The 20,318-nt window shown below is 38.6% G+C and overlaps 1 protein-coding gene across 4 annotated transcripts in view; it reads left to right on the forward strand.

The window, feature by feature from the left end:
• MAP4K3 (mitogen-activated protein kinase kinase kinase kinase 3) overlaps nt 1–20,318 on the forward strand; it is a 187,361-nt gene that overhangs the window by 82,649 nt on the left and 84,394 nt on the right. For all 4 annotated transcript variants that reach the window (XM_068976745.1, XM_068976738.1, XM_068976754.1 and 1 more), the window contains exon 3: nt 12,203–12,293. In XM_068976745.1, the coding sequence (XP_068832846.1) occupies nt 12,203–12,293 (91 nt within the window). The remainder of the gene's footprint in view (nt 1–12,202; nt 12,294–20,318) is intronic.

Below are 20,318 nucleotides of genomic sequence, written 5' to 3' on the forward strand. Positions count from 1 at the left end.
TCTGCTTTTGAATATGCTATCTAGGTTGGTCATAACTTTTCTTCCAAGGAGTAAGTGTCTTTTAATTTCATGGCTGCAATCACCATCTGCAGTGATTTTGGAGCCCCCCAAAATAAAGTCAGCCACTGTTTCCACTGTTTCCCCATCTATTTCCCATGAAGTGATGGGACCAGATGCCATGATCTTCGTTTTCTGGTTGAGCTTTAAGCCAACGTTTTCACTCTCCTCTTTCACTTTCATCAAGGGGCTTTTTAGTTCCTCTTCACTTTCTGCCATAAGGGTGGTGTCATCTGCATATCTAAAACTCCATTAATTCTACACTTAATAGGATCATTTCTTTATGCACAATCTCATTTATGAATTACACATGATATGTAGTTTAGGATCCATCTACATTATGCTTGTAACTGCATGCTACTGGTACTGCTGCTAAGTCACTTCAGTCATGTCCGACTCTGTGCGACCCCATGGACTGCAGCCTACCAGGCTCCTGTGTCCATGAGATTTTCCAGGCAAGAGTACTGGAGTGGGTTGCCATTACCTTCTCCTGGTGTATCAATTTTTAAATAAGAGCTACTCATTTAAAAATAATGCCTACTACAAAATCGTTCCCTTGTGTCTATTTTTTCCAGATGAATTTCGTTATAATTTTTTTATGTTCAAAGGAAGATTCAGTTGGGGTTTTGGTTGGAATTACATTAATTCATAGATAAATTCATGAGACAGTTGCCATCTTTACCATAGTAAATTCTTTTGTTCATAAGTGAAATGTTTTTCCATCTTTTTCGATATTTTCTAACTCCAAAAATACTTATAAATATTTTATTCAAATGTAGCCTACACATTTTAAAGCTTAGCTTTAGATACGTAATTTGAGGTAGGTATTCTAACTTGTTGACCTGATTTTTTTTTTTAATTGTTTCTGGTTGTTTTTTCAGTTGATTTTTGTTTTCTTGCTTTCCAAGAACACAATCATATATATTGCAGATAGTGAGAACTTGGTATTTCTATTATTCATACTACCTTATTTTTTCACTTGTGGGTTTCAGTTGCTTAGTACTTCTAGAATAATTCATTAAGTCCTTCAGAGTGCCTTCAGACTGAATGCCCCTATTATGTGTTGGGAGACAAGAGTAAATAAACAGAGAGTGTATTAGATGTGATAAGTGCTATGGAGCAAAATAAAGCAGGGTAAGGGTGTTGTAGAGTTGTAGTCGTGAGTTGCTATTTTATATGGTGTTATTAGAGAAGGTCTCATCTTAGAGGTAACCGTTGAGTAGAGGCCTAGAGGAAGTGAGGAATCAAGGCAGCTGCACGGAAAAAGAACACTGCAGGCAGCTGAATAAAAAGTACACAGGCTCTGTTTGAGTCAGGAGCTGTGTATGGTATTCAAGGAAGAGCAAGGGAGCCAGTGTGGCTGAAGCAGAGTAAGTGGGGGAATTGTAGGAGAAATGGAAGTAGGATTACAAATAGCAAATCACACTGGGTGACTGTAATAGAGGTAATAGTTATTAAACATATGTGAGGTCTTGTTTTAGCTACTTCTTTGATTTAACTTTTACAATAACCTTCAGAGGGAGACACTGTTCTCTCCATTTCATAATGAGGAAACTGAGCTCAGAGAATGTGGAAACGAATGAATTTGCTTAAGATCGTACAACCAGAATGTTGTGAAACCAAGTTTCATAGTTCAATATTTTGATTCCAGAATACTTGTCCTTAATCCTGACCCTGCGCTAGACATGGTGAGTCCAGCAGCAAAGCGTAGATTTAATGTTACAGAAATAAGGGCGTCAATACACTTCAGTGAATGGCAACTCCGTCTTTCCAGTTGCTCAGACCATATGTTTGAAAGTGGTATTTAAATCATCTCATTTTCTCGTACTCTACTTGCAGTCAGATGGAACCAGTTGGCCCTATCTTTAAAATAGATCGGGTTGGTGATCACATCTCACCATCGTCACTGCTCCAACCCTGGTGCAACCAAGTGCACATCTCCAGGGATTGATACATACAACCTTCTGAATGATTTCCCCGCTCCCACCATTGCTCCCTTTGTTTTCCACCCAGCAGTCAGTGTTAGCATGTCGGGTCTTTGCGGATTCCTGTCTCAGGGTACAAGACAGAGTGCTCACATATGATATACCCCCTCATCACCCTCATCTTCTGCGCTCTCTCCTAGCTCACTCCACACCAAGCACGCAGCCTGCCTCCTATTCCAAGAAGCCAGGCAGTTTGACCCTTTTCAGGGGCTCCCTTCCCCTTTGTGTCTATAGTCAAATATCTTCTTTCTCACCCACTCTCTTTAGCCATACCTGCCAAATCCCTATTCCCTCCTTTGCTTCATTTTTCACCTTAGTACGCATTGCTTTCTAATATACTATATAATTTTGCTGACTTATTTTGTCTATTGCCTGTCTACTTACATTAGAAGGTAAGCTCTACAGTGCCAGGGATTTTTGCATTTTTTTTAAACTGGTGCCATCCCATTGCTGGCAGATAGTAGTTGATGGTAGTTGTTAGTAGTCTGTTGAATAACTTTAAAAAGGAAAAGAAGGGTTTGACCCTAAGGTATTATAGTGATGATTGTGCATTTTTTATCCCCTGTAAGTTTCTTAAAGTCAAGGAAAGTCTTGTTCATTTCTAGAACTCTACCCATGCTCTTTAGTATGTTTTCTTTTATGTCATATTAGCTGCTCTGTGTGTGGTGATTGTTGAATGTCTTCTCAGCACAGTGTCCTAAGAATAACTATTCATCTTCACCCAAATGAAAGCATTAGATATTTTCACAAATAATATATATACACAAATACATGCTCATACACATATTTCTTTACATGCTTACACACTAAGGTAAATCAGAGCTGTAACAAAATAAATTGCTTGTAAACTCTTTAAAAGTTGTAATTAAATGTTTTAAATTCTAATCTGCGCTATCGTTAGTTACTGTGTTAATTAACTTTTGATACTGCAGAGAATTATTTCATTATCATGACATTCGTCGTGACACTTCTAGAAAAATGTTCTGAGAGACATGAACATGTTAAACGCTTAGAAGAGACGCGTGAAGGTGACCCAGGGAAAATTTAAAAAAAAATCAAAATAAGAAACAAAAAACAAAAGATAGTTGAGGGTGACGTGTAAACTTGTCTGTTACTTCATAAGGAAAGAACTAGGGAAACCGAAGACAGTTTACAAGGAGACCCAGACTTGGTCTCCTGAAGACTTGTCTGTTGGTTCACCTCCCAATACAGATAATCCTTAAATTTGCCTGTTTTTCTCCTGCTACTCATTGTGCAGATACACATAAGAATACTTGGACTTAGATACATAAACTGTTAAAAAGACTGCAGTGGTAGCTACCCTGCCAGTAGTTCTCTTTTGACAGCTTCACCATATTTATCTAGCAACAGTGTCTGTGGAGTTTTATTTGCTTTATTGAATTTTTTGCCTATTTTTTGAAAATGTGAGTGGATAGCTTATTAAGACAAAGTGCTTATGTTATAACAAGAGTAGGTCTTACAGCTCTCACATATATGAATAGCTTTTTATAGGAAAGCATTAAATTAAAAATGTGTAAAAAATGAAGCAAATACAAATGTCTATAATCTTATTCATTTTATCTGTCCTCTGTCTGTTAAAAGGATAGAGTCTTGTGTTTGTTAATCCATTAAAACATTTGTGAATTAACAGTTTGGAAAACCTCCTACAGTTTGGACAACATTTTTGGGTTTTTTGTTTTCTTTTTTAAAATTTATTTATTTTAATTGGGGGCTAATTACTTTACAATATTGTATTGGTTTTGCCATACATCAACATGAATCTGCCACGGGTGTAGATGTGTTCCCCATCCTGAACCCCCCTCCCACCTCCCTCCCCATACCATCCCTCTGGGTCATCCCAGTGCACCAGCCCCAAGCATCCTGTATCCTGCATCGAACCTGGACTGGAGATTCGTTTCACATATGATAATATACATGTTTCAGTGCCATTCTCCCAAATCATCCTACCCTCTCCCTCTCCCATAGAGTCCAAAAGACTGTACTATATATCTGGGTCTCTTTTGCTATCTCGCATACAGGGTTATCATTACCATCTTTCTAAATTCCATATGTATGTGTTAGTATACTCTTTTGGGTTTTTCTTTCTGGCTTACTTCACTCTGTATAATCGGCTCCAGTTTCATCCACCTCATTAGAACTGATTCAAATGCATTCTTTCTAATGGCTGAATAATACTCCATTGTGTATATGTACCACAGCTCTCTTATCTATTCATCCGCTGATGGACATCTAGGTTGCTTCCATGGCCTAGCTATTATAAACAGTGCTGCAATGAACATTGGGGTACACGTGTCTCTTTCAATTCTGGTTTCCTCGGTGTGTATGCCCAGCAGTAGGATTGCTGGGTCATATGGCAGTTCTAGTTCCAGTTTTTTAAGGAATCTCCACACTGTTCTCCATAGTGGCTGTACTAGTTTGCATTCCCACCAACAGTGTAAGAGGGTTCCCTTTTCTCCACACCCTCTCCAGCATTTATTGCTTGTAGACTTTTGGATCGCAGCCATTCTGACTGGTGTGAAATGGTACCTCATTGTGGTTTTGATTTGCATTCCTCCGATAATGAGTGATGTTGAGCATCTTTTCATGTGTTTGTTAGCCATCTGTATGTCTTCTTTGGAGAAATGTCTATTTAGTTCTTTGGCCCATTTTTTGATTGGGTCGTTTATTTTTCTGGAACTGAGCTGTAGGAATTGCTTGTATATTTTTGAGATTAGTTCTTTGTCAGTTGCTTCATTTTGGACAACTTTTTTGTTAAATGGTTGGTAATTATATCACTTTAGGATAATGCTAACTGCTGTAATAACTAAACTAGAGCATAATAAGTTTTCATTATCTTCATTATATCCACCGTAGTTTGACCTCAGGTCAAACAACAGGGAGGGAACACAGCCCCACCCATCAACAGAAAATTGGATTAAAGATTTACTGAGCATGGCCCCCTCCATCAGAACAAGACCCAGTTTCCCCCTAGTCAGTCTCTCTCATCAGGAAGCTTCCATAAGTCTCTTATCCTTATCCATCAGCAGGCGAACAGAATGAAAACCACAATCACAGAAAACTAACCAAACTGATCACATGGACCACAGCCTTCTCTCACTCAGTGAAACTAGGAGCTATGCTGTATAGGGCCACCCAAGATGGACAGGTCATGGTGGAGAGTTCTGACAAAACGTGGTCCACTGAAGAAGGGAATAGCAAACTGCTTCAGTATTCTTGCCTTGAGAACCCCCATGAACAGAATGAAAAGGCAAAAAGATAGGACACTGAAAGATGAACTCCCCAGGTCAGTAGGTGCCCAATTGCCGCGGGAGATCAGTGAAGAAATAACTGCAGAAAGAACGAAGAGACAGAGCCAAAGCAAAAAACAACACCCAGCTGTGGATGTGACTAGTGATGGAAGTAAAGTCTGATGATGTAAAGAGCAATATTGCATTGGAACCTGTAATGTTAGGTCCATGAATCAAGGCAAATTGGAAATGGTCAAACGGAGATAGCCAAAAAAAAAAATGAATATCAACATTTTAGGAAACTAAAATGGATGCAATGGGTGAATTCAACTTAGATGAGCATTATGTCTACTACTGGACTTTCCTGGTGGCTCAGAAGGTAAAGCATCTGCCTACAACGTGGGAGACCTGGGTTCAATCCCTGGGTGGGGAAGATCCCCTGGAGAAGGACATGGCAACCCACTCCGGTACTCTTGCCTGGAGAATCCCATAGATGGAGGAGCCTGGTGGGCTATAGTCCATGGGGTCACAAAGAGTGGGACACGACGGAGCGACTTCACTACTTCACTATATCTACTACTGAGGGCAAGAATCCCTTAGAAGAAATGGAGTAGCCATCATAGTAAACAGAAGAGTCCAAAATGCAGTACTTGGATGTGTCTCAAAAACGACAGAATGATCTCTGTTCTTTTCCAAGGCAAACCATTCAGTTATCGCAGTAATCCAAGTCTTTGCCCCAACCAGTACTGCTGAAGAAGCTGAACGGTTCTATGATGACCTACAAGACCTTCTAGAATTAACACACAAAAAAAGATGTCCTCTTCATCATAGGGGACTGGAATGCAAAAGTAGGAAGCCAAGAGCTACCTAGAGTAACAGGCAAATTTGGCCTTGGAGTACAAAATGAAGCAGGGCAAAGGCTAACAGAGTTTTGCCAAGAGAATGCAGTGGTCATAGCAAACACCCTCTTCCAGCCTCACAAGAGAAGACTCTACTCATGGACATCACCAGATGGTCAACACTGAAATCAGATTGATTATGTTCTTTGCAGCCAAAGATGGAGAAGCTCTATACAGTCCGCAAAAACAAGACCAGGATCTGACTGTGACTCAGATCATGGACTCCTTATTGCCAAATTCAGACTTAAATTGAAGAAAATAGGGAAAACCACTAGACCATTCAGATATGATTTAAATCAAATACCTTATGATTATACAGTGGAAGTGAGAAATACACTCAAGGGATTAGATCTGATAGAGTACCTAAAGAACTATGGACGGAGATTCATGACATTGTACAAGAGACAGTGATCAAGACCATCCCCACGGAAAAGAAATGCAAAATGGCTGTCTGAGGAGGCCTTACAAATAGCTAAGAAAAGAAGAGAAGTGAAAGGCAAAGGAGAAAAGGAAAGATACACCCATTTGAATGCAGAGTTCCAAAGAATAGCAAGGAGAGATAAGAAAGCCTTCCTCAGCGATCAGCACAAGAAATAGAGGAAAACAACAGAATGGGAAAGACTAGAGATCTCTCAAGAAAATTAGAGATACCAAGGGGACATTTCATGCAAAGAGGCTCAATAAAAGACAAGGAATGGTATGGACCTAACAGAAGCAGAAGATATTAAGAAGAGGTGGCAAGAATACCCAGAAGAACTATACAAAAAAGATCTTCATGACCCAAATAATCACGATGGTGTGATCACTCACCAAACCAGACATCTTGGAATGTGAAGTCAAGTGGGCCTTAGGAAGCATCACTATGAACAAAGCTAGTGGAGGTGATGGAATTCCAGTTAAGCTATTTTAAACCCTAAAAAATGATGCTGTGAAAGTACTGCACCCAAAATTAGCAAATTTTGAAAACTTAGCAGTGGCCACAGGACTGGAAAAGGTCAGTTTTTGTTCCAATCCCAAAGAAAGGCAATGCCAAAATGTTCAAACTACCACACAATTGCATTCATCTCACATGCTAGCAAAGTAATGCTCAAAATTTTCCAAGCCAGGCTTCAGTAGTACGTGAACTGTGAACTTCCAGAGGTTCAAGCTGGATTTAGAAAAGGCAGAGGAACCAGAGATCAGATTGCCAACATCTGTTGGATCATTGAAAAAGCAAGAGAATTCCAGAAAAAACTTCTGTTTATTGACTATGCCAAAGCCTTTGACTGTGTGGATCACAACAAAGTGTGGGAAACTCTTCAAGAGATGCGAATACCAGACCACCTGACCTGCCTCCTGAGAAATCTATATGCAGATCAGGAAGCAACAGTTAGAACTGGATATGGAACAACAGACTGGTTCCATATCGGGAATGGAGTACGTCAAGGCTGTATATTGTTACCCTGTTTATTTAACTTATATGCAGAATACATCATGTGAAATGCCAGGCTGGATGAAGCACAAGCTGGAATCAAAATTGCTGGGAGAAATATCAATAACCTCAGATATGCAGATGACACCAGCCTTATGGCAGAAAGCGCACAACTAAAGAGCCTCTTGATGAAAGTGAAAAAGGAGAGTGAAAAAAAGTTGGCTTAAAACTCACCATTCAGAAAACAAAGATCATGGCATCCAGTCCCATCTTTTCATGGCATATAGATGGGGAAACAATGGAAACTGTGAGAGACTTTGTTTTCTTGGGCTCCAAAATCACTGCAGATGGTGACTGCAGCCATGATATTAAAAGACGCTTGCTCCTTGGAAGAAAAGCTATGACCAACCTAGACAGCATATTCAAAAGCAGAGACATTACTTTGCCAACAAAGGTCCCTCTAGTCGAAGCTGTGGTTTTTCCAGTAGTCATGTGTGGATGTGAGTTGGACTATAAAGGAAGCTGAGTGCCAAAAAATTGATGCTTTGAACTTTGGTGTTGGAGAAGACTCTTGAGAGTCCCTTGGACTGCAAGGAGATCCAACCAGTCCATCCTAAAGGAAATCAGTCCTGAATATTCATTGGAAGGACTGATGTTGAAGCTGAAACTCCAATACTTTGGCCACCTGATGTAAAGAACTGACTCATTTGAAAAGACACTAATGCTCGCAAAGATTGAAAGCAGGAGGAGAATGGGCTGACAGAGGGTGAGACGGTTGGATGGCATCACGGACTCAATAGACATGAGTTTGAGTAAGCTCTGGGAGTTGGTGATGGACAGGGATGCCTGGGTTGCCACAGTCCATGGGGTCACAAAGAGTCGGACACAACCAAGTGACTGAACTGAACTGAACTGAAGTTTTTATTGCAAGTTTATGTCATAGTTTAGAGCAGATGTTCAAGTTGTTGGATGAAATTTTTCTTATGATGACTCAGAGACCCAGACTTCTCACATTTTCTGGGACCTCACAGTGTCATGTAGCCTGCTAATGGAAAAATAAAGAGCAGGAAAAGGGCATATTTTTTTTGCCCACATCCCATTGGCGAGAACTAGTCTCTTAGGCACATCATGTTGACAGGGAATGTCTTTTGACATGTCTTTTGACTGGCTGATTGCCTCCCAGCAGTAACTTCCCTACCGTGAAAGGGAGAGCGCAGATTTTTTGTGTATGGCTAGTCAGCTCTGTCACACATAATGTTGATAGTAATTATGTGTTAATTTCCTATGGCTACATTTGCAAATCCCACACTTGATGACTTGAAACAGCACAAATTTATTCTTAATCTTAATGTTCTGGAATTTAGAAATCCAGAGTGGATTTCATTGGGTCCAGATCAGAGTGTTCACAAGGCTGCTTTTCCTCTGAATACGCTAAGGGAGAATCAGTTTCCTTGCCTTTTCTAGCTTCTAGAGCTACATTCCTTGCATTTGTTAATTCTTGGCCTCTTCCTCCATCCTCAGAGCCAGCGGCATAGCATCTTGCTCCTTGCCTTCTTATAGTCAAGTCTCCCTCTGTGCTGCGCTCAGTCGCTCAGTCGTGTCCGACTCTTTGCAACCCTTTGGACTGTAGCCTGCCAGTCTCCTTTGTCCAGGGGATTTTTTAGGCAAGAATACTGGAGTGGATTGCCATTCCAAGTCTCCCTCTCCCTCCTCTTACATTTGATCTTAGCCCAAAAATGGAGCAGTGATCCCCTCTGCCTCCTGTTAAAAGGACACTTGTGATTACACTTAGAGGGCCCACCCTAATAATTCAGGATAATCTTCCCATTGCAAGATCCTTAATTTAATCACACTTGCGAAACTCTTTTTGCCATATGTGGTAGCATTCACAGGTTTCAGAGGTTAGCATCTGACTATCCTTGGAGCCATTATTCAGTCTACTAAATAGTTAATATCTTTTACCACTTAGTATGTGTCATGTTTATTCCGAGAACTTTGCATGTATTAGTTTGTATTTTTCTGCCTGCCTACTTGGTTTATTCATGATCTCTGCTCTACTTCTAGGCTTGCCTGTTTTTTTCACTTAGGTTTTGTTTTTATTTTTGCCATCCTTGCTTCACTTTCACGTCTAAAAATTTTACCAAAAACTCCTAGACTCTCAAAATTGGTAAGAATTTGCAGTATCCAGTTAGGTATGCTAAGATTTAGGTGGGGAGGGCTGTTAATTTATTTTTTGGAATATTTCTCTTGAACTTTGAAGAAAGTCCTTTAAGTCTGTTAGTCTCCTTTGGATTAATTAATGTAATAAGCTGCTTTCTCTTTTCCTTCTCAAATCTACCTTTTTCAGTTACCTTTAAAAATCAAATTGTCAGTTTTTTTTCTTTGGATTTTTTTTCCCTGCAAAAATGTTGAATTTCATTTGGCCATTGTCCTAATCACAGGAATTGACTTAATAGGATAAAAAGGAAGCACTTTGTATCAAGATTTCCTGGGAAAAGAGATAGTTGAAGACTTAAAGTCACTCGTAGGTTTTAGTAAAAGCACAGGAGTAGCAAGCAAACAGTTGTATAAGACATGCTAATAACTGGATGAAATTAAACCAAAAGCCGATGTTCCTGATTTGAGTCATCAGGTAGAGGCATTATGTTCTGTCAAGGATTCATTCAGACAAGTGCATGTTATTGATTACATATTAGGTGCTAGGGATACAAAGATCATAAAAGCATCAATCTGTTCTGTAGGATGTATCAGTCCAGTGAGGATGTAGACATGTAGACATTGATGCTTGCAGGTGTGACAGAAACTACAACTCAAGGTGGCTTAAACAGTACAGGGAATTTATTGATCAAGAACAGGTATATCTGGAAATGACCAACGCAGATGAGATTTCCAAGTTTAATTACTTGTCACATCCCTTTCCCCTTCTCCCCTTTTTTTTGTTTCTTGTTGTTGTTTTCTGCAGATCCGTATTATTCTGGCTCCCTTAGAGGTTGTGTGATGACTAACAACTTCAGGGCTGCTCCCCAAAGGAGAGCAGCTGTCCTCTAATCATTAAACTAAAGTTCTGGAGTTCACTTTGTCTCAACTTTGATCTCCTGTAACCCAGTTACCAGATTGGGGAAAAGGATAATCAAGAGGCAGGTGAAAAAGCAAAATTTAGAGCTTTCAAAGTAGTTAGTATATCCCTGAAAATGGGTATTAGTCTCATTATGGCTTTATTATTTTTATCTTGGATTTTTCTTAATATACTGAAAATCAAGAATTCTTACTAGTGGAAAGTAAACCCAGCAGAATATCCTCCTGGTTTAGTGATTTTCTTTTGAAATTTTGAAAATATAAAAATTTGCTACTCTCCCTTTGGAGATGTTTGATTTTCATTTCAGTGCAGAAATGACAAATCTGACATGCTCTCTCTTCTCTACTACTTCTTCCCTGTATAACTGGGACTGTATTGAGTTCATATGTTTCACAGTTAGGCTACTTCAGGCCTCAGTTACATTTACAGGTGGCAAATGCCAAGACCGGAAATGTCAGGGCTTCGCATTACACCCTTGCTTTTATGATTTAGACTGGTTTGGGACGCCTGTTTTGACTTTGCCACTAATATTCATTTAATCAGATTTTTCACAGTATATAGTCACACAGAGTCGGACACGACTGAAGCGAGCTAGCAGCAGCAGTGCTTTAAAAACGGAATTAGTAATAAAAAGCTGCTTTGATTTAAATGTAAGCACTTCTACATGTTCTCCTCCTGCATGGTCTCTGGTTTACCACCTTGCATTCATGGCAGTTCTTTTTCTATGACAAATGTTCATTCAGGAGGCATAGTGTGTGACATTGTTATAGGATTGCCAGATCTTATTTCGAAGAATTTGGGCAAGGAGGAAGGGAGTAGAAGCGGAGAGATCATTTGCTCACAGTCTGACCAGGCTTAAATGCAATCCCATTCTACATCCCAGCACACCTGGGACAAGGCACTCGAGGATAGGCCTGTGTGTGGGGACCACCTGGTAACCCAGTAATGCTAAAGGCCGCTCAGCTCTACACAGAGAACTGGAGGTACATTTGATAGTCTGGGTGTCTAAGGGTTCCTACCCTAACTTTAAAAAGAATTGCTTCTTTGTGTAAACTTATATTAAATGTTATTTGCTAATAAAGGGAAAAATAATGTATTTCTAGTGAATCACGTGATGATTATATCCAGGGCATAATTGTAATAATAATAAATGCTTATCTAATGCTTTCTCTGTCAGATACTGTTCTAAGCATTTCACATACATTAGTTCACTTAACCCTTACAACAGCCCTATGAAATAGGTTATTATTATTTTTTAGCCCCATTTTACAGAGGAAGAAATTGGCACAGAGAGATCAAGTAACTTGCCCAAGTCCACACAGCTTCGTCAGGGACAGAGTTAGGATTCGAATCCACACAGTCTGGGGCCAGAGTTCATACTTTTAATCGCTGTACTTTACATTCTGTCAAGAAAGGACTGAAGTTGTCATTAAAAATAATATCAGCATAATTTATTATGTTTTGAAACAAATTGACGTTTTGAAATTTACCTGCTAAATATTCAACATGCTTATTTTTTATTCTAGGAGAAGACTTTGCAGTTGTGCAGCAAGAAATTATTATGATGAAAGACTGTAAACACCCAAATATTGTTGCTTATTTTGGAAGCTATCTCAGGTACATTGTTTGTTTCCCTTATGAAAAGCAGTAATGATTTCTGTCATTTAATACGTTTAACAAAATTAAGTTAGCTCAAGTACCATGTTTTGCATATTTCTTCATGCTTTGGAGATACAATATTTTCACATGAATGGAATTTTTATGACCTCTCTAATTCTGTAGCCAGTACCACAGTCTGTGATACGTCTGTTGTACTCTTAGGAATTCTGGATGTAGTTTTATAGGTAAAAAGTTCTATGGTTAGTCTTTCTATGGTAGAGATCTAAATAAACCATTCTGTTGCCCCTTTCTTCTAGTCTTGGGTGAATTTAGAAAGCATATCTGTTGTTTTTATTAGAACCTTTTTTTTCTTTTGTGCTTCTATCCTCAGAGTATTGCATCATCGCTTCCTTTTGTTTTATCCAAAGGACTATGAATTATAATTATTTCACTAGCTTCTTATTTTCCCAGGTCCTAAAGTGAACTTAGAAAGACTGAGTTTACCACCCCTTGTTTTGTTTGGCAGGACCAGGCTGGGTTTCCCAGATCATATTCCATAGGGGATGACCTCAAGTTCAAATCTTGTGTTTCGTTCACTTCTGTATGTAGTTATAAGTTGAACACTGTAACCTAATTGTTTTCAAGGTTCCTTCCAAAAGGGGGGATTGCAGAATGTTTTCTTAGGTATTAAAAAAAAAAAAAAAACTCCTGTTTGGTTTCCATACATTGTAGGGTAAGTAAGATAAGGATGTAACTTATTACAGCGCCCCTTCCATCTATGAGCCAAGTACAAAACACTTCTCCTCTTCTGATGCAGGCACAGCATATGGAAAAGACTGGGCAGTTCTGCCCTCTCTTCTTTCCAGCTTGTGAAAAGCCAACCGGACCAACTCTTCTTGATTCTAACTACTCTTGGACAGCTTTGATTGCCCACCTTCATTGAGGTCGAAGGGTGGGTTTAATGGAGACTTTAGTTCACATAGGGACAGGTACTACCCCCAGGTCAGTGACTATTAAACATTTTGAATGGGTTCTTTAACAGCCAAGTTGAAACTGCTTTAATGGTGAGTGGTTCAGACAATACTCTAACAACCGTTTCTGCATCAGTTTTTATTTTATGGACAGACCCAGCACAGGCAGTTACTGATATCAGCTCAAAGAAGTCTCTTAAAATCTTTTAAACTCATGATACAAATAATCGATTGCTATCACTATGTTAAAATTATTTCAGAACAATTTGTTTTACTGTTGGTTCTAACAAAATGACCCTGCTTAGACTCATTTGGGAAAAGTATTACAAAGTTTTCTTCCTCCAAGGAAGAATAGGTAATTTAAGAGTTTCTGTGTTTCCCCAAAGACATTGAACTGAGCTTTTCTCAAACATGGCCTGAGTCTTCTAGAAGTATGGGACCATCCACAGTCTAACCTGTTATTCCAAGATAGCTGCACCCATTTACATGACAACCTTGGGGTGGTCTTTTTATGAAAGAGACAGTAGTATAGTTGCTAGTTTAGAGAGCCTAGAGTTCTGGAATCAGGTTGGTTGAACCCTGATGCCATCACTGACTAACTGTGTGACTTACGGCAAATTACCTAATCACTCTGTGCCTCTGTTTGCTCATCTCTAAAATGCAGATAATAGATACATGATGTGATAGCAAATGAGGATAATCGGTAAATACACGTGTTTAGAACAATGATTACAACATAATAAATGCTCAATAATGTTAACTGCTATTACTACTACTATTGGTACAGTTGCTATTACTATTAGCTATTTTTTAAATACCATCAGGTCAGTGCCTTATTTGATTTTTTTCAACAATGCTGTTAACAATATTACTCTGGTAAATAGTCTTCCAGTTTTACAAATAAGGTGTTTGAGAGAGCTTCCTGCCAAGTATTTAGCTCCCAGTCTCATTTCAAATTATTTACAAAAGCTTTCTGTGATACTGCTTGTGGATCACATGACTTTTGACTTGGCCTTTCTGCTTCTTGGCAAAAGAGCTGACCAGATAAACTCGTGACATTTCACATCTTACCCCCTGTCCTGCCCCAGAAGATCCCCCAAGCTCATGTTACACTAAATTGGACATTAGACTTTCTGGCTTCCTTAGGCAGGAGCCTTCTCACACAGGTTAAGCAGCAGAACATTTGATCTTGTTACCAGAATGCCGAATTCCTTTGGGGCTTATATCCATTTTTGTTGAGGCTTTGGGCAAGACAGCACAAGTTTGTAGTCACATACTCTTTAACCTTAACTTTGAGACTTGCTGCAAGAGAGCCAGTTTGAGGTTATGCCTAAAAAAAATATTACTTCCTTTTAGATTTCAGGAAACATGTATTCTGACTATATTTTGAATACCCCTTTTTTTTTAAAGTAAACTTTTTTTTTTTTTTTTTTACTTTATTTTACTTTACAATACTGTATTGGTTTTGCCATACATTGACATGAATCCACCACGGGTGTACATGCGTTCCCAAACATGAACCCCCCTCCCACCTCCCTCCCCATAACATCTCTGTGGGTCATCACTGTGCACCAGCCCCAAACATGCTGTATCCTGCGTCGGACATAGACTGGCGATTCGATTCTTACATGATAGTATACATGTTACAATGCCATTCTCCCAAATCATCCCACCCTCTCCCTCTCCCTGTGAGTCCAAAAGTCCGTTATACACATCTGTCTTTTTTGCTGTCTTGCATACAGGGTCGTCATTGCCATCTTTCTAAATTCCATATGTATGTGTTAGTATACTGTATTGTTGTTTTTCTTTCTGGCTTACTTCACTCTGTATAATTGGCTCCAGTTTCATCCATCTCATCAGAACTGATTCAAATGTATTCTTTTTAACGGCTGAGTAATACTCCATTGTGTATATGTACCACAGCTTTCTTATCCATTCATCTGCTGATGGACATCTAGGTTGTTTCCATGTCCTGGCTATTATAAACAGTGCTGCGATGAACATTGGGGTACATGTGTCTCTTTCAATTCTGGTTTCCTTGGTGTGTATGCCCAGCAGTGGGATTGCTGGGTCATAAGGTAGTTCTATTTGCAATTTTTTGAGGACTCTCCACACTGTTCTCCAAAGTGGCTGTACTAGTTTGCATTCCCACCAACAGTGTAGGAGGGTTCCCTTTTCTCCACACCCTCAAAAGTAAACTTTTAAAATTGAAAGATAGTATACATACAGAAAAGTGTGCAAATATCTGTATAACTGGATGGATTTTTTTTTAAAGAGGGTACTGTTATTTTAATCTGAATATAAGAATACAAAGGGCAAAACTGTCCAGAAACCATAATGAAACAGACGAAATTAAGGTTATTATTATTATTTTAAGTGAGGCTGTGTTCATTTGGAGTTGAATGATCTGACATAGGAGTACTGGGATTTTTTAGGGGGATTTGTTGTTGTTTTGTTGGTGGTAGATTTTGGGGGTTTTGTTGTGGTTTTTGTTCTTTTTGCCACAGGGCAGTGCATGTGGGATCTTAGCTCCAAACCCATGCCCATTGCAGTGGAAGCTCGAGGTCCTAGCCACTGGAACACCAGGGAATTCCCAGTACTATTGGTTTAAATAGATAGTTTTATTCTGTAACTTGTATAGCTGATGAAAGTAATATGAAAGCAAACGGTAGTATTAATATAAAATAGCAATTAATCCTCTCTTTCTTTATTCTTCAATAAATTCTTCCCTACTTCCCTAGGTAAAGTCTAGACCCAGCCAAATTCAGACTATGGGATGATGATCACTAGCCTTGTAGGATGTTAGAGCTGGAAGGGACTAAGAGGTCTTGTCACTTTAGCCCACTCTTTTTTTTACTGATGAGAAGATGGAGTGCTGGATAAATGACTTCTTCAGGTTATCCAACTACTCATTGTAGGCACTGGGATTTAAACCTGGCTTTGCAGGTACCTAGCCAGCATTCTTTTAGGTATAGGTATTATGTAGTCCAGAAAGGGCAGATTTAGCCTCCAAGGAAACGTGGTTTCTTGGATTCTTTCTCATTTTACAGAAGGCAAGGAGCTTGTTTGTTTGAACTTAATACAAGCCCTCTAAAATATATATTATTCTTAGTGACTTTCTTCTATCTTGTTGCCATTGTAGCCTAGTATAACAAATTTAGGCCAAAAATTGAGGAAATTGAACTAATGTAGTTTGTTAATAAATTTCCCCTCCAGAAAATTAGACTTAACCCTTGAATTTACTGAGTAGATGACCAGCATATAATTAATTTCAGAAGCATATTTTATAACAGGATTATAGTGAGCTATGATCACTTCCCAAGGAAATCTCAAGACTGAGCCTCCTGTAAAACAGGAGCCTAATATTCTTGATGGTGCCTTCCTTACTTGCTCTTCGATATCCTTAAAAGCCTGTGTTTATTCCAACAAGGACCTCCTATAAAACACATGGAACTTTATTCAGTATTCCATGATAGCATAAATGGGAAAAGAATTTGAAAAAGAATTGTTATTGTTGTTTTTCAGTCACTGAGTCATGTCTGATTTTTCATATCCCTGTGGACTGAAGCACGCCAGGCTTCCCTGTCCACTGTCTCCCAGAGTTTGCTCAGATTCATGTTTATTAAATATATATATATATGTACAGCTGAATCACTTTGCTCTACACCTGAAGCTAATGTGTAACTAATTAACTATGCTCCAATATAAAATTAAAAAAAAAATTTTAAAGGCCTGTGTTTATTGAGTGCCTAATTATACATACTATGCAATAAGAGCTGAATATATAAAACATTTCTTTGGAAATTTAAATAGTCCTGGTTTCATATATATATTTATCTATGTATTTCTGTGTATATATTTATAAAACAACAGAGTAAAATCACTATAGGCCTATTCTTTATTCCCAGAAGAACTTCTTTTAAGCTTCTTTTAACTATTGTTTCTTTTAAGCAAATTATGATTTTGACTTCAGATTGCTTCTGAGCTTTCCTTAGCCCAGAGTATCCTTTGAATAACAGCAAATGCTCTTCAAAAGATAAGCCTTTGGAGGATCAGAGCCGGAATTGTAAAAACAATTTTATTTAGATGATGAGATATTTTAAACCTTTGAAATCCAGTGTACTTGAACATAATTTAATTTACAGTAATAATATACTTATAAATCACCACCACTTACAAAGTGTTTTTATGTTATTTCTTAGCATGTCTGGAGTGCTGTATTGATTTCTGGAGATGTTAAGATAGATAAAACAGCCCTTGCCTTTAAGGATCTTATTATTGAATAGAAAAAACAAACATGAGCAAATTGCAACATGATGTGCTAGGTGGGGCCCTCCAGGTGGTGCTAGTGGTAAAGAGCCTGCCTGCCAGTGCGGGAGCCATGAGAGGCCTGGGTCAGTCCCTGGGTTAGGAAGGTCTCCCGGAGAGTGACAACCCACTCCAGTACGCTTGCCTGAAAAACCCCATGGACAGAGAAGGCTGGCAGGCTACAGGCTGTTGGGTCGCAAAGAGTCAGATGTGACTGAAGGGACTTAGCACGCAATATGCTAAGTACAGTAATCATTTTGATGTAAGTTACAAAGTGGTAAAGATGGTAGAGTATCTGATTTTGCCAAAGCGAGTCAGAGAGAGCTCTTTGAATGATATGATTCCCAAATGGTGTTAAAGGGTTAGTAAGCATTTACTGTGGTGTGTGCATGTGTATAGAAGATTATAATTTCTGACAAAGGAAATGCATGCATGGAAAAATCATGAAGTGTTCAGGAGACAGCTAATAATCTCACATTAAAGCTTAAGGGGAAAGGGTGTAGTTCAGAAGGTAAGGCTGAGGAGATTTAGGCAAAGAAAGAAACCTGTTATGCCTTAATGAAGAGCTATAAGTGTAGAGCATACTTGTTGGAAGGCTTTAACTCAGAGATAGTATATTCTGTGGGGGAGGAACTTGGAGTGTAGGAGATTAAGACAAGGAGTCAGTTAATTTTATACAGTATATTTATTACAGTAATCCAAGAAAGAGATGGTAGTCTCTTGAGTTGTACAGAAAGTGGAAGAAATTTTTTTTCTAGAGCCAGAAAGAGGACTTGCCAAGGAAACCACAGAATCTTAACTAAAAATGCCTTTTTGAATGTTCACACTATGAAAATTAAAATTACAGTTAAGTCATTTTAATTTATACCTAGTTACTCTCTTTTTTAGAGCAGGACATGGCAATCCACTCCAGTATTCTCGCCTGGGGAATGAGACAGAGGACCTGGCAGGCTACAGTCCATGGGGTCGCAAAGAGTCAGACATGACTGAAGTGACTTAGCATACACACTGTTTTTTAAAAAAAGAAACTTAATTTTGGAATATGTTTAATTTACATAAAAGTTGCCAAGATAGTACAGAGAGTTCTCTCAGCTTTATCTGATATTAACATCTTGCATAACCCTAGGATATTTGTTAAAACTTAAGAAATTAGCTTTAATACAAAACTGTCAGTTAAACTAAGATACTTCATTCGAATTTCACCAGGTTATGCCTAATGGTCCTCTTTAAGTGTGAGAGATTTGATGGAACTACCTTACAAGGTGCTTTCTTACACCAGTATTGCTGGGGTATTTCTACCGAACATTTGTTTTGAGGGGTGCTCATATGTGGGTTTATGGAAAAAATAATTTGGGGGCGAAGCAAATCAGAGAATTTGTATCTCCTCTTTTTCTTCATCTTCCCTCTCCCCTTTGCTGTTTGTTCTCCTCCTCCTCCTCCTCTCCATTCTCCCCTGTCCAGCTTTTTCTGTTTCCCATCCTCCCCCTTTTCTTCTCTTCATCCGCGTTTCCCCACGCTTTCCTCCTTTTCCTACATCTCCTCCTTCCATTTCTCCTTGTACCCTGTATCCCCCACCCCCACTGGTTTTCTCAGAGCCCTTTAAATATCAGTGACATTGTTAATTTCCAAGAGAAGGCTAATATATGACATTTCTAAAACTCATTTCACTGTCCAGCGGTTAATTTTGAGGGAGCGTGCCTCACATAGAGCTGCTGCCCTATGATCCATTCTTGCTCAGATACTGTGCCAAACTGGGGCTTGTTAGGTAGAATGACAGAGAAATAGGTCACCTTGTATCCCCTGAATACATAGCTACCCCACATTGTTAAAGGGGAAGCAGGTGGATGGGTTCCATATACCTTTTTGGAAGGCAGTCATTTTTTTTTTACATATGTTTAAAAATGAACCAAAACATTTTAAATTCAGCTCACATTAAAATAAGTTATCCTAAATTAAAACACCCAGCAGTTAGTGAACTTTATATTTTTCACATGAGGTACGAGGAATGACTTGGTGTGCCAGTTTGTAGCAGACATTCAAGAGCTGTTTATCCTTGGTGATCATGCTCACATTTTTTCTTTTAAAACATTGTTATATTTGGGCAAAATATATAAATAATTATGCTTAGTTTTTCAATCAGTATTGGAAGGTTAAAAGGTGTGTTGTATTGATGGAAATGATAAACTCTTCAATGAAATATATATTCTAGTAAACACTGAACTAGAAGGTGAGAATAGTGAATTTTGCCCCTATTTATTTTTCTATTCCTTGTCAAATAGTCCAGTGATTTTAGAGCATAAGAAAGAAGAATTCTAAGGATTTGTTGAGTCAGGGAATTAAGAGACACATACATTTACCTCAGTGATTAATTGTATTTCAGTCCCAAATACCCAGCGACAAAGATTTTATAATTTATTGGCCTGCATAAAGTGGACTACTGTGATTCAAGTTCTTTCCTGTTAGAGAGATGGCTTGGTGAATGACCAAAAGCAAATGGAGATTCACCATCACAAGAGAGACATTCATGGAACAGATGGAAGTCATTTTTCTAATAAGCTCAGAATATTCAAGCAATTTTTATAATAGCAGAGTTAACTAAACAGAGAGTTATAAAGGTGAAGTATTTTAGACCTCTTGAAAAGTAAAATATTAAGTGTATTATTACAGTTTTTTCCTCAGTCTATAAGTTGGAAAGTCATTTCACATAGAATGAAGAGAAGATTGTACTTTTAAGCAAGGTAGGCAAAGGAGTAGACCAGCTTCA

The sequence above is a fragment of the Capricornis sumatraensis genome, chromosome 1, assembly GCF_032405125.1.
Source record: "Capricornis sumatraensis isolate serow.1 chromosome 1, serow.2, whole genome shotgun sequence".
Taxonomy (NCBI): Eukaryota; Metazoa; Chordata; class Mammalia; order Artiodactyla; family Bovidae; genus Capricornis; species Capricornis sumatraensis.